The sequence below is a fragment of the Lactuca saligna genome, chromosome 7 (assembly GCF_052625555.1).
Source record: "Lactuca saligna cultivar CGN05327 chromosome 7, ASM5262555v1, whole genome shotgun sequence".
In the NCBI taxonomy this organism is placed as follows: domain Eukaryota; kingdom Viridiplantae; phylum Streptophyta; class Magnoliopsida; order Asterales; family Asteraceae; genus Lactuca; species Lactuca saligna.
The window spans coordinates 119626067-119642069 of record NC_136423.1 but is presented as its reverse complement, the minus strand read 5'-3'; the positions used below and the strand labels follow the sequence as shown (position 1 = coordinate 119642069).

General features: G+C 31.6%; 1 protein-coding gene across 1 annotated transcript; it reads right to left on the bottom strand.

The window, feature by feature from the left end:
* Nucleotides 1-5352: 5352 nt before the first annotated feature.
* On the bottom strand, nucleotides 5353-6360 carry LOC145007183 (putative nicotianamine synthase 4). The gene is made up of 2 exons (XM_078966166.1): nucleotides 5999-6360; nucleotides 5353-5845 (listed from the first exon to the last, which is right to left on the bottom strand). Exons 1-2 carry the CDS (start codon nucleotides 6358-6360, stop codon nucleotides 5353-5355), a joined length of 855 nt encoding a protein of 284 aa, XP_078822292.1.
* Nucleotides 6361-16003: the final 9643 nt, after the last annotated feature.

Sequence of the window (16003 nt, the reverse complement as noted above, 5' to 3'; positions counted from 1 at the left end):
AGGAAACACTTTCACTAAGTAGATTTTAAGGAGATAGCAATTGTGATATTTGCATTCTCAAATTCGATTATGATTACAACATCCCTCTTCATAGTTCGAACTGTGAGAAATGGAAAAATGGTCTAAACATTTGAGACTTATTACTGTATGTTCTAAAATTGTTTAGACACACATGTGAACTATATAAGGAAAGGTGTATGATTTTGAAAAGCCTAGATAAAGTCTTATAGAAGCATCTCGAATTAGAAATTTGAACTTTGGTAAGGAAGTCAATAAGTTTTGGTTTCTAGAAGTCCAACTTATTTCTGGGTACATGTCAAAGCTAGTGGGAGCATAAGTGTTATGCTCGTTAGAATGTAATTATTAAGCTAGTGGGAGCATAATTGTTATGCTCGTAAGAATGTAATTATTATGCTAGTGGGAGCACAATTATTACGTTAAGTGTTGTGAGTTAGCAATGTTAATTGTAGAAAACAAAAAGTTTCAATTCGCAAAGTTGCAGGGTTTGAAAAGTTGTTTTTTTATAATTAAGGGAGAGGAATTCAGACTTCATTTCAATTCTAAAAGCTTAGATTGAGTTTTTTAATGAAATTTAGTAAAGAACATATATGAATGTTATGTTGAAATGATTCAACATGAGGAAATTCTATATGTGAAAATGTTATAGCATGTATCGTATCCCATATGCTTCGGGTATAGGATTGATTACATATGCTATAATATTAATCTGTTCTAATTTTCCAAATGACTAGGGCATTAAGAGGGAAAAAGGACCAAAATTGGATACAAATAAAATGGTTAAGAAATTATCGAGGACAATCTGAGGTTTACCAAAGATTGGTTGCTCATAGACAGTTGGAAGTATAGTGTAAAATTTTTGGAAGGACCATATTGACATATTCTAAAAAGAGGCACCTCTTATTAGAAGTGATAGTCAAAATGGAAATATGGAAATGTTTCCATAAGTGGAAGCTATTCTTTAAATCTATGTAAGATTAGAAAACTTAATCAAGAAGGATGTTCAAAGGAATATACTTTGAATTTGAGACTTTGTTTCCATGGAATTGCTCTCCATTGGAATACTTTGTATTGCATGTTGCCAAGTCTCTTTGATTTTTGTGCATAGTCATTACAAGAGAATCATTGTATATAAGTTTAGAATCTACCAAATTATAGTAAATGGTAAGAATTTGATATTCTTACATTTACGGTAAGGATTTGGAATTGTGAAATGAGAATCATTGAAATGTTGTCAATTGATCTATTTCACAAAATAAGGACCACAGATAAACATAGTGTGTATGCTTGGAGCATGGGACAATTATTGTTTTAATTCAAGTATTAAGTTGATTATTTGAAACATTATACAATGAATAACGAGTAATCAATATGACGATTAAATAAAAGGTGTTTTATTTACACTCAAAAGTGTTGGGGCCATATAGGATTAGTATTATTCTTGTGTTTCACTTTGCATGTTTTGACTTCCCGAATAACTAGGTTATTTAAACCATCCACAGTCGATCATACTTTGGAAGTAGGTATTGAGGCAAGATTGTCATGAATGGGTCTATAGTTTGTCTAAAGGCATTTAGACATAGCACAAGTTTGCTTGTAGCGTTCATGATTACTCCTGTAATAAGATTTGAGTATTGGATTCAACCCACGCTCATCAGAATCACTTCATGGATTTTAGCACAAGTGATTATGAGACGATAATATCTTATATTCTTGAAACCAAAACATGTTAGTTGTAGTTTAAATTTGGATGCAATTGACGTATGTAAACACAGACACACACACACACACACACACACACACATATATATATATATATATATATATATATATATATATATATATATATATAAATGTGCGATGAGGTCAGCCTCAGATTTAGCTAAAACTTAAACTTTTCTCATGTGAAAACTCTTCAAGAACTCAAGGTTCATTGCATTGATGTAGTCCCCACTGTAACATGCCAAAAGGGGATAAATGTATACATAAACATAAGATTTCATGCAATTACGATTGTAAACAAACAAAACAATTATGTTCATTCTATACATAACTTTAGATCTTTAATCTCGAATCTGATTAAAAGAAAACTTAAACATTAGAGAACGATTATATACCTGATTTCATTATGATCTTTGGATCTGAATAACTAGGATTGGGTTTTCCAGTTTATCTCAAGAGTTCTCTCTAAAATCCCTCAACAAATCCTAAATGAATTATCATGTGTATTTCGTGTGTCTTGATTGCTCCTTATCACATGTATATGTAGATGGAGATATACCCTAAAGTGAGAGATGGAAGGGATCTTGAGGATCTTAAGTCAAACCGGGAACTCAACCCTCAAGGTAAGTTAATATTCTATAAATCGGTCCATTAACAATTTATATTCCTACCATAATAATTAGATTTAATAATATAGCGTACATATTTATGAAGTGGTCCCATAATTATCCAACATGTGATTCCTATAGTCATCGAATACGATAATTTTTATTAATACATGAACAAGATTTTGTTGAGATTCTTGAAGAAGGCATAAAAATGGAAGTTTCGGGAATACAAACTTGCAATAGGGACAAAACGTGATTCAAAGGAACATTGGAAAAAAATTATAATCTGCAAAATTGATTAATTACTAAGCTTTTATTTATTAATAAACGGGAATACAAACTTCATAAAAATACTTCTCTTTAACCCCCTATATATACTAAACGAATTAGACTGATAAACTAACTAAAAATGTTTAAAAAGAAATAATTCTGAAAATACCTATGAGACTAATTTTTGTCCTAAATTTTTGGATTATAACATTAGTTATTTCGTTTAACATGTGGTATAAGGTGGTGATGTTTCAAGGTGGCACATGGTTGTTAAGGTTGTTTTACACTGAATCTATACTAATAAATAAAACCCATTTTCTACCACATGTCATGTCCTTATTAATTTGGACACATGGCATTTTAATAGATTTTTAAAATTTATTTATTTCTACATGAAATTTTTTGATTTGTTCACATATCATAACTTATTTCGGTTACAATTGAGAGAAATAAATGCTTCCTTGAAAAAGAAATGATATATTTATAATGTAATAAATGACATAATTAATGAGAGTTTTAAAATTAATATTGATATTAAATTTAATGTTTAAATATTGATATTAAATTTTTATTTTCAATAAACCCGTGTAGTATACGGGTCTTACACCTAGTAGAAAAATAAAATACAACTCCTATCTATTCTATTATACTCTCTAGTCTCCACTCCTACACTATGCCCCGTATGGACTTTTTTTTTTTTAATATTGCTTCTCTAGGTATTATTTATCCAAATCCATAGTCACCTTTTAATTGTAAAGCATATGTAAAGACAAAAAATCAAGGGAATGGTAAAATTTTCTAAATGTCCAGAAAACCAACTACAAATCTCTCCATCCCTTAAGATGAAAGTAAGATGCCTTAATGTGACCATTTCAAAAGTACATTGCTATATTTTAGTTTCAGATTTTTTTAGAAAAACGAAACTGTTTAATATTCTAAAGTTCATTGCTATTAAAAGTATTATTTGATTCCAAAGTTTTTCTATTATAAAGCATTACACTTTGAAAGTATAATCTTATAATTCCATATAATATTAAAAATAAATTCCCACTCTTTTTGTATTAATATATGCCCGAATTCATTAATTTGCTTCAATTTGTATTAATTGTATATAAGCTATTATTCCAAATTTCAGTTTGGCCATTGAACTTGAGCTGAACTCTACTATTTGCTGGTTTTCGTGATTATCTAAACAAATGTAATAAACTAAGTTTCCATAGTTTTTTTTATCTTTGATGATGGCTTCAAATATTAAATACAATTTCGTTGTCATATTTGCATATTTTTGTTAATATCATACATATTTGCTAGTGTTATACTGAGAGCTTATTCCTTACAATTGTTTATCTTTGGCCTGTCTATTTTAAAACTTTATATATTTGGCTAAGTGTAAGAATTATCATTTTACTTTCATCTATTTGTATAATATAGTATCCTACTTTCATATTACTCTATTATGCAATTACACTTCCAATATTTTTTTGATTCAAAACTTGACTGTATTTCATATTTATATAATATAACATCAAAATTTCATGTTATGATACCATACCCCATACATATATAAAAACAGCCACATATACACACACTACCGTACACAATTACATAGATACTCAAACATTATATTGATTGATTTTATTTTATACTGCAATAAAAAATTACTTTTCCAGCTGTTTTTCAATGTGTTCACTATTTTTATACTTTTTTTTTTTTTTTTACGTTTTATAATATCATACTTTCCTCTATTTGCAAATTAAGGGAAGTATGATGTTACTTCTTGCACTTAACCCAATTCCATATTGTGTTATGTTTGAATCAACTACATGATGTCTTACATTGACTTTTGATGCCAATATTTACTTAATTCATCCTTAAAAGGAAAAGGAGTTCTTCAAAATGTTCCAAATGTTTTTTGAGTTTACAATAATAAGCAAAACATTTGTGATAATTTATTAGTCCAAGCTTTTTCAGTAATACATTTTGTCCAATGACCATTTAATACGATTTGGAATTATCACTAGTGTTTTTTTTTTCTCTTAACTGTGGTTTCGACGGGTTTAAAGCTAGTTATGTTACCTAGATAATCCACAGAATCACACACAAAACAATTTTGTGGAAAATCATAGTGTATGCCAACCTTCCTTAAGCCAAATGTAGGGTATCCAATATGTGGTGAAGTCGTAACAATTTTTTAGATAATCCATGGGAAAATATGTGGATAAAAATATCTGACTCTGGAAAATCCTTGGGTAAACAGCCTGTGGTAAATTTTTCGGTCAAAACTCGGTGGTAAATTTGTGTATAACAGAGTCGCGGATTCCATCCCGTTGCAAAAAAAAAAAAAAAAGGTTACATACGACCATATCACCCAAAAATATGCTCATTACTATTACCAACAGATATATGGTCGTGGGTGAAGGTCTTTTCTTTTGTAGTGGTGAAAGAATTCCGATAAAAAGAAATTTTACTGAAAAATCAAGTGGGTAAAAATTTCTGACGCATTTTTTATGGACTTTGGTTCAGACCACTTTGTGGTAATTATAGATGGACATCCTACAATATCTGATGGATTCTCGAGGAAAGGCTTTTGTTATGGTTATCCGGCAGCCAATGTTAATTGTGACAGATATTAGGGATGGAAATATTTTGTGACTTCCTCTTATTATTCACGGTTCATGCTGGGTTATTACCGATGAACCTAGTTTGTAATGGATTGCCAACGAATTATTTGCATTTAACACATCCCCTTAATAGGCTCTCCAATCTTACGTGATATCACAACTGAATTAATAACGTCATCGTCTGGATGAAAAACGGAGAGAACTTGGAACCCTTGAAGTTGTTGTGGTTCTACCACTGGATAGAGAAAGACACGGGCACCATGAGCGCTCCTCAGCATGAGCAAAGCACCTGGGGCCATGTACTTTGCCAAATGATCGATCACCTTAACCTTCTCATCAATGTCCATCCCTACAAGTGCAGCCAATAAAACGACATCATATCCCTTCAACTCATCTGTCACATCCATTATATTGGCAGTGTGGAATACCATTCTTTGGGACAAATCAGAATCAGAGGAAACAAGATGAGAGGCCATGGAATTTGCGGAAGAGTCGATGTCATAGTTGTGAAAAATGGTGTCCTTGAGATGATAAGAGGCTAATACAATAGATGTGAGAGGCAAGGGGCCGGACCCCACAAAGGCAAGACGCTTAGGGTGGTGGGAATGGAAGCGTGTTAGCTGAGATGACAGTGAGGTGGCACTCCGGCACCGGCATGAACACCACCCCCACATACCCATTACCGGAAAGAGGTGTTTGACGTGGGATCCAAGGATTCTTAGGCAACCACTCCATCCACCCTTTGAGGCTTGTTTAAATGAAGAATAGTGTTTAGTAAGAATGTCAAACTCAAGACGGCTAAGCTTCAGGTAATTGGAGTAGTAAGGGAATTCTTTTAGATGACGAAGAGGATTCGGGAAAGAGCCAAAAATGGTGGAGAAGAACGCCTCAAGAAGGCCTTCAGCTTCACAACAAAGTTTTATGAGCTTTGACCTTATTTCTTGAACATCAGCCCGGAGAGTAGATATGTTGATAGAAGCCGGCGGAATGCATGTGCGGACTAGTTCAGTGAAGAGGGTATCAACATCTTTGGAGGGTTTCAGAGTGTCAAGCTTTGAAATTTTGTGATAAATCTCACACACTTTCTCTACCAAAATTATCTCTTTCTGGAGTGATTCCATAAATAATTGAATATTTCTTGGACAAGCTTTTAGAATAGACTCTTTGAAAGCAAAGAACCAATTATGTCTATATGTAATTGTCAAAGGATGTTTATTATTTATATAAAGCCTTATTCAGGTCCCGCGTAACATTTGTGAAGAGGGACGAACCTTGCTCTATTTTCGATTTGACAACAACACCACGAATAAGTTTTGATTACAAAATTATGTCGTTATTATTGTCTACTCGGTTTGTTAGGTTATTATTATTATTATTATTATTATTATTATTATTATTATTATTATATATATATATATATATATATATATATATATATATATATATATATATATATATATATACCCACACACACGTAGGTTCCGTTGAGATTAAAAAAAAAAAAAAATAAAGACCTTGAGATTCAACCTCAGCCATGTATTTTACATCTGCCGCTCTAATCCTCTGGCATACCGGCGCAGTAAGCCTATTATAATCAATAATGATTATATAGTGTCACCCGTTCCTTTCCCCTCTGTCAGCATCCCCATCACCACAACAGTTACCGTCACCACCGTTACCACCACCTCTGACACCAGTCGACTCATATGTGGATGAGGCTGAATCTTATGATCTCTACTTTTTTTAATCAAGTATATATATATATATATATATAGAGAGAGAGAGAGAGAGAGAGAGAGAGAGAGAGAGAAGGTTTATTTGGAAAACAAAAAAAACCCTAAAAATCATAAAAATACATAAAAAAATACCAAGACATCACAGAACCTTTTTATGAATTTTTTTATAAAAAAAAAATCAATAATTTTTTTCAGTGATTTTGACCTAAAAGTTGCGATTTTTTGATAAAAAAAATTCAATTTTTTTTTTTTTTTTTTTTTTTGTGATCTCTAAGTATTTTTTTATGCATTTTAATGATTTTAGGGTTTTTTGTTTTTCATAGAAGCTAAACCTATGTATGTATGTATATATATATACACATATATATATATATATATATATATATATATATATATATATATATATATATATATATATATATATATATATATATAAGGTTCACTTCAGATTAAAAGATAAATAGAGATATTGAGATTCAACATCAGTCATATATTTCTCATTTGTCACTCTAACGTTTAAGCGTACAGACAACAACGACGTATGCCTAATCATAAATGATTATATGACAAAGAGGTATAATCGTATATGATTATATATATTTATATGTATATGGATAATCATAAATGATTATACATATATGTCTATTCACACATTAAGTAATCATATATAATTATGACAGTTGGTGGCATAAAAGCTGGTGGTGACAAAGTTAGCGGTGGTATAAATGATGGAGGTGACAATGTTGGACTCGGTTAGTGTCACAGCTGGTGGTAGTAGTGGTTGCGGTGGCAGTTGTGATGGTGGGGATGGTGGCGAGAGAGAAAGGAATGAGCAACACTATATAATCATTTATGATTATTATAGACCCGTCACGCCGGTATGTTCGAGGGTTAGAATGGTAGATGTAAAATCTGTGGCTGAGGTTAAATATAAAGATCTCTATTTGTTTTTAAATTTCAACGTAACCTCTCTCTCTCTCTCTCTCTCTCTCTCTCTCTCTATATATATATATATATATATATATATATATATATATATATATATATATATATATATATATATATATATATATATATATATATATATATATATATATATATATATATATCAAGTAAGAACTAACAAAGGTTAACCTTAGAAACCATTCCTTTTTAACTTACTATTTTTCAAATAAATATTTATAAATATTAAAAAGAACATTTTCATCAACCAATTATTTAAAAAAACTTCAATGATCGTAAATAACAACAAATATTAAACTAGTTTCAAAAAGAATAATAAGATCTTACAAACTAGATCTAAAAAATAGATCTAATTCATTCTATCAAAATTCTTAAAATCATCAACCTCTCCATTCCTTCCGTCCTTCTACCACCGTCAACCTCCAACTGCGTCGATGTGTGCCCCACCAATCACTTGCCGGAAACCAAATCAGAATTGATGCCGCTATCCAGATCTTTTATTTCAACTCCTCATCAACCGGATCCGCCGCTAGCATTGTCCTCCTGCATCTCGAGATTATCTGTGATTTATGCTACCTCCGACGTTTTCCACCATCGACCTTCGAGAAAATATAAGCATAACACCAACACCACTGTTATTGTGCTAGTCGTCTCCCCCCACTGCTTCCCTACGTTTGTCGATACTGTCGTCGAGTGTCGGACTGCTACTCTACCAACGCCTCATAATGTTGTCTCCTTCACTGTTGCTACCTATCACCATCACCGATGTCTCCGGTGAGTTAAAAACTCCAATGATAAGTGAATGCAATGTTATAACTGCAAAAAGAAGATGGAGGTGCATCTTCAAATTTTTAATATTGAGATGATCTCTACTCTAATTGTTTCAAATTTTGATCGCTAAACAGATTCCTGTGAGCATGTCAAACATTCAAAAAAGAGTATTTGGAAAGAATAGAAAAAAAATTAATAGAAGAGAAATACTAAATAAAGCATTCAAACATTTATGTATTTTACTGTATATCCTTTACATTTAATGAGTGTCACGTTTACATTTAGCAACTCTAAGTCTACATATTTATACTTATGGTTAATAGAAATTGTTAACATATTAGATTTTTCATAAACTATTAAATGTTATTATCATTCTGAGCTAATTAAGTTTTATTAAGTTTCATTAAGTTTTATTTAATGCACGTTTTAATAGTTATCAAGAATAAATCAAAGCCATGTAGGCTATGAAGTCCGGGTCTCATGTTAGGTGGAGTTAGTTGCTAATTAGTCGCAATTTTTAGTAGTTTACACTAGTACAGAAGATGTTTAATAAAGCGGTTTATTTTATTTTTTGATGCGGTTATTCAACCGCTTCAAAAAATATAGCATTATAAAATCGTCTTGTTTATTGAGGCGGTTCTTAAACCGCCTTAGAAAATGTACAAAACCGCCATATAAAAAGTGCTTCATGAATTAGGCTTGTTTTTTGAGGCGGTTGTTAAACAGCATTAGAAAAACACAATTATTTTTTGATGCTGTTACTGAATAGCCTTAAAAAATAGAGTTATTTTTTGATGCTAAATAGAGTTATTTTTTGATGCTGTTAGCCTTAGAAAATAGAGTTATTTTTTGATGCTAAATAGAATTATTTTTTGATGCTGTTAGTTTTTTGATGCAGTTATTTTTTGAGGCTGCAATACGAATAATGGCAACATAAAATATCATAAATCAGTTGCTGATGCTTACAGTCAACATCATTAGAAAATGGAACCACCTTAGGCCAAAAAAAAAACGCTCTATTAAATAGCACAATTTGGTTGCCATCAATGGAAGCAAAAAAAACTAATACCAATAAACAAAAAGGTATTACAAAATACTACACCATTACACAAAAAACAATTAATTTATAGTTTAAATTTTAGTTATAATAAAATACAAAACATCCTAATGAATTCTTACTGAGTTATTTTCCGACTATCATTCACCATTTCAATCAAATGCGGTATCAATTCTAAGACCATATCTTCAAGTTTATGAGGCGAAGCAAACATCTTCTTTTTCCAAAACTGCAACAAACAAACAAATTATATAAATATATATACAACTAGATAGAAAAATTGATATTTTAAATATATACTAGACACTTACTTTATTTTGAAAATCATGTTGAATGGTCTCAACAAACTCTTGCATGTGTTTAATCACTATATATCCACATTCCCAACTACCTTTTTGTTTATAGCACTACATTTAATTCACAATTAAATATTTCAAACCACTTGAAATAAACTGATAAAAAAAAAACAACAAAAAACATACCTTTACCATTTCCCACTTATGAAATTGTCCTGGGAAAAATTCTATTGATCAAAGAAGTAAAAATGTATTCGTCTGATTTCTTTTCATCATTTTTTGAAGAATCCAGAATATAAGCAGATTTGCTATTCAGACATAGGATAAAAAAGAACTCAATGGTCACTACAAAAATAAAATATATAGAACAAGTAAGCATATACGTGTAGTGTGTATATGTATGCGTATGTATTATGGAAAGAAAAAAAATACCCCTGTAAATATGGAGCAATAAAATATTTTTTGCTTTCATGATACGAAAATACTTCTTCGATATGTTCGGCGACAGCCGTAAACCTTATTTGCGTATCTAATCTTGCAATGCGTAACGGATCAAAAAAAGCGCATTCGGAATTGGGAGACCTAGAAAAACACCTATATATACTACACAATGTTAGTAAAATTAATTATATCTAAATGTTATTATACCATATTAAAAGTATAATAACTTACATCGCAAACCAATGTATAATGCTATAATCAAGCCAACCCCTTAGAAATAACTGTAACACCTCGCTATATAGGATGGGAAGTCGAACTTTGTTGCGATACATCCCTCTGGGTGAAAAAATATAAGTGCCATGTGTATTCTTAAAAAAGTCTGCTTCTTGAAAAGCAATAGCTTGAATTTTAGGACTTTTTTGTTGTACTTTGCTCAAGGATATATAAAGAGCATCATCTACGCATGTAAATGGTTCGATTTCGGGTTCGGATTCGGATTCTGGTTCGGGTTCGGGTTCGGGTTCGGGTTCGGGTTCGGGTTCGGAATCGGGTTCGAGTTCAGGATCGGGATCGAGATCGGGATTGCGTTCACGTTCTAGCCTGGGCCCGGGCCCAGATCCGAGTGCATTTAAATCAATTTGTTGTGGATTCATAGATAATATCTAAAAACAAACATAAAACATTAGTACTACATATGATTGTATACAAACATTAAACATCTAGAAACAAACATAAAACAAGTTTTCTTAAGACTAACCATATCAACCAAACCACCTTGAAAAGGTTCATTAGCATCCATTTGATGATGATAAGGAAATTGGTTTTCCTCAGACTAAAATAACAAACAAATTGTTATAATATTAACAAATAAAACTAAATTAACAACATTTTATAAAAGTGAACCGGTCGAGTATGACTACCTGTGGACGATAAAATGAGGTTGTGGTGTCATCAACGTGTATCTGTGGAGAGGAGTGATTCGAGCCCATTCTTGTACCACTATTTGACTTGCTCGGTGTTTTGTTCGCAAGCTAAATAGATTGCAATATTTAAATAAAACTATATTAAAATATATTTTTGTATTTAAATAGAAATATACCTTTAATGCATATCTCGGCCACTGAACGATGCTATGAAGCAGATGTTTAACAAATTCAACTTCATCCGTTTGTGTTACGGCATGCACAGGCAAGTTCTCATATATTTCTACGATCTCATCAACTTGAACTTTAACACAACCTTCATTTATTGGTTTTGAATGTATAACCGTTTCTAAGGTCGGCCATGCCATACCAGAAGCTACTTTCAACTCAGTATCAGCAACTTTTAATAGCAAATCACATGCTGTCATAACCTACAAATCATACAAAAAAAACTATAAATCTAATATAAGTTTATATAAAAACTATAAATATATTACCTCAATAGGTGGATATTCTACCAATCGTCCATCGGACACACCATTAGATTCACGGAATGTTTGATTCGTGTCGACCCGCGGCATCGATTTTCGACTTTTTTTCACATTTTTAAACAATCCACCCGAAACCTTGGTAGGCCCAATGATATTGGATACTGTCCGTGATCGCCCCCCGTGCTCGGGCCCCAAAAGCCTAACTAACGGGTCTTCCTCATTTTGATAATAGCTCCCATCGGCTATCATATTTTTCTCTTCTCGTTCCTATATAAAAAAAAGTACTTGGTAACATTTATTTACTAAAAATAATCAAAGTCTCATTATTTAAAAAACATAATTGTTACCAAAAATTTGAAATTTTCAATTGCCGTTTGTGGAAGATCATACATCTTGGTTTCTTTGTCTTTTTTTGCGAAAGACATTAAATACAACTTAGACCTTTCATTTTGTATGCTTTCTAGAAACTCATATTTTGCTACAAGTTGAGGCCATATAATAGGTGCTTTTTTTTCAAGACCCGGCCATCCACCTCGTCCTACGTGGTTTTGGGATTTCTTTTTAGCACTATTTTTTTTAGCTTTTGCACTTTTTGCCTACACACATATCAACAAAATTTTATTAATTATTTGTAAACATACTAATAATATTATCAATAATAATAATAAATAAACAATTAAAACATACCAAAAACTCAGGGGTAGTTTTTTGTGCAACGAATCTATCCCAAACATCGCGAGGTATAAAGGTATATACAGCACATGCATCTAATTCATTATTTACAAATTTTGAAACTAGCCTTGATTTAAAATTTGATGCAAGTTTAACAGCTCTCCTCTTCATATAATCTTTCATGTCATCAGACTCGATATTCCATTCCATTGCTTCTACAATTTCAAGACAAAAAATGTTAAACATAATAACTAACTAACAAATTATTCATATTTGTAATAAATTAAAATATAATACCTTAGCTTCCAACCATAAATCTTCAAAATATTTATCTTTAACTTTACCCGGATCTTCATCTATCGGAAACCTATGTTGAACATTCATGCCAAACCAAGACATAAATTGGGTTGACATGCCACCATTTGGGATATTATTCTCATTGAATTTAACATTATACTCTTCAGGTCGATAATTTTTCTTGAATGCAGCAATACCACGTTGACCTCTTTTTTTTGTTATTGGTCTTACCTCATCCATTTTTATAACCTAACAACATTATACAAATTAAAAATAATTTTATCCATGATAAACACTAGAACATGATAAACACTAGAGTATAACATATTCCAATACAATAGTATATTGCAAGAAAAACAAAAACATAATCCACATAAAAGTTACAGATCCAATGAAATTGGTAGACCCCATATATGTGGGCCAAATATTACATTTATTAAACAGAATAAAACATCTTCTCATATTCTAAACATATTCTAAAGATTCCCGACATCATATAGTTTGTTCTCATATTCTAAAGATTCCTAAAAGATTCCTAAATATAACCTAAAGTAATAGCGCTTTTTGACAAAAAGAAAATCAATACTATAGTCACGTGTTCATCTTATCATATATTCTAAATATTCATCATCATCTTTTCATATTCTTCTCATATTCTTACAGATTCCTAAGGTATAAAAAGAAAACAAATCGATATATATATACATACCTTATTGGAAAAAGAAACTCGAAAATGCCAACCTATTGAAACCGAGGAGACTTGTGGAGCGATTTAAGCGTCGGGGACGGCCGGAATAGAGGTCGGAATGGCGTCGACTATGGATGTTTTACAGAAAGAATGGGTTACGAATTCAGCTATGGAACACAGAAGAAGGCGCGCAATGAAAATTTTAGAAAGCTAAAACTAAAATTTTAGAGGGAAAGAGATGATTTGGGGCGGTTTTAGGTTTTATGATGCGATTTGTGTGGAATTTGGGGAGGCTATGGAGGGTTTTTTGAAGCGGTATCCTGGACTTTTTTGAAGGGTTTTTTGATGCTATTAAGGGTTTTTAATGTAGTAACCACGATCAAAAGTTTAAAAAAACGGCAGCTCCTAAATTTTAATGTGAGGTGGTAATTAATATTTGATAAAATAAGTTGATTTATTTAATGAATTGAAAGAACATTTTATTCTTTTTAATGGTAATTATTCCTTATTCATCCTGGCGTTCCTCTCGTTTGGTAATTTATTGAACTTTTTTTGATGCTTTTTTTCTATTTTTTAATGCCATCAATTATAATCCCATAATTTTTTGATGCGTTACTATATTTTTTGATGCTATTTCTATTTTTTTTGGTGTTTTTTGAGGCGGTTATAGGATTTTTTTAATGTTTTTTGTTTTTCTAATGTTATTTATCTTTTGATGCTGTTATAAATATTTTTTAAAGCTATTTTGTATATATTTTAGGGCGGTTTATTTGTTGAGGCGGTTTTTGAAATTATAACTAGGTTGCCTTTTTCTGAAAGTGAATTTGTCCATTTTGTTAACAGAGCAAGTAAAAGTTTTACACTCATACTAATACATTTTAATGGATAGTAATATAGAAACATTGTAATTATCAAAAGATAAGGACCGTATTGTAATTACTCTTATCAATAGATAGTATTTCATACAAAAATCATGTAATCGCAATAGTAAAAAATGCATAAGAAAAACCCCAATCATGTCCTTAATCAACATATGTCCCTTCAATGTTAGATCGTACGAATGTTGTGCGTTCGACATTATCGTAATTATCGTGTTCAATACCAACTGAAAATGGTGGTAGATCATCAAAGTGGTCATATTCTTCCTCATCAACGACATTATCAACACCAACAATTCGTCGTTTACCTTGTAAGACGATGTGCTCTTTTTGTTTGCTCGGATCTTTGACATAGAAAACTTGTGTGACATGTTTTGCGAGAACGAATGGTTCAGATGCATAGCCATTAGTTGTAAGGTCGACAAGTGTAAAACCATCTTTGTCGACTTGAACACCTGTACGGTTATTCACCCACTTGCATTTGAACACGGGAATAACGAAGTCAAAATAGTTCAACTCCCAAATATTTTGTATAACACCGTAATAAGAATCTTTGGCTATTCTTATCAAAGTATCATGATCCCGTCTGTCGAATTCGGTCGTTGATGCTATCATTGTAACTCCACTATTTTGCATTGTACTTTTTTGATCTTGATCTTTCGTGTAAAAGGTATACCCGTTAATGTCATACCCTTCATAAGATTTAACTCTACAATCTGGCCCATGTCCTAATCTTTTCACAGTTTCATCAACATTAGTTTCTGCTACCTTATTTTTCAGCCACCTTGAAAACTCTTTATTATGATTGTTTATGTACCACATTTGTTCCTTGCCCGGGTATTTCGACTTCAACATGTCCATGTGTTCATCAATGTATGGAGTAAGACATTTCATGTGTTTTAGGACCACTAAATGTGCAACTTGTAACTCTTCATAAGTTGGCATGGTTATTTTTAAACCGACTCCTCCCTTACCTTCAAGTCGACCTGAATGACGAGTTTTAGGAACACTAACACTTTCGACATCTTTCATATAGCCTATAAAAAAATAAATTATTATATTATATGTAATATATTATAAATGTTTATAACTGTAATATATTATTAATAGGATTACCTTGGCAGAACTCAATCACCTCTTCAGAAGTATACCCTTCAACAATACTGCCCTCAGGTCGATTACGGTTCCTTACATAACCTTTTAGGATACCCATGTATCTTTCAAAAGGGTACATGTACCGTAAGAATACGGGACCACAAGCCTTAATCTCTTGTACGATGTGAGATATCAAGTGAACCATTATATCAAAAAATGAGGGTGGAAAGTGCATCTCTAATTCACAAAGTGTAACATAAACGTCTTTCTCCCATTTATCCAAATCTTCTATGTCAATAACCTTTGAGTGAATGTTGTTAAAAAACAAGCAAAGCTTAGTGATAGAATGTCGTACATCATCTTGTAAAATTCCACGAATTGCGATAGGAATCATATGTGTCATCAAAACATGACAATCGTGATACTTCATTCCAAACAATTTACAGTCTTTCATCG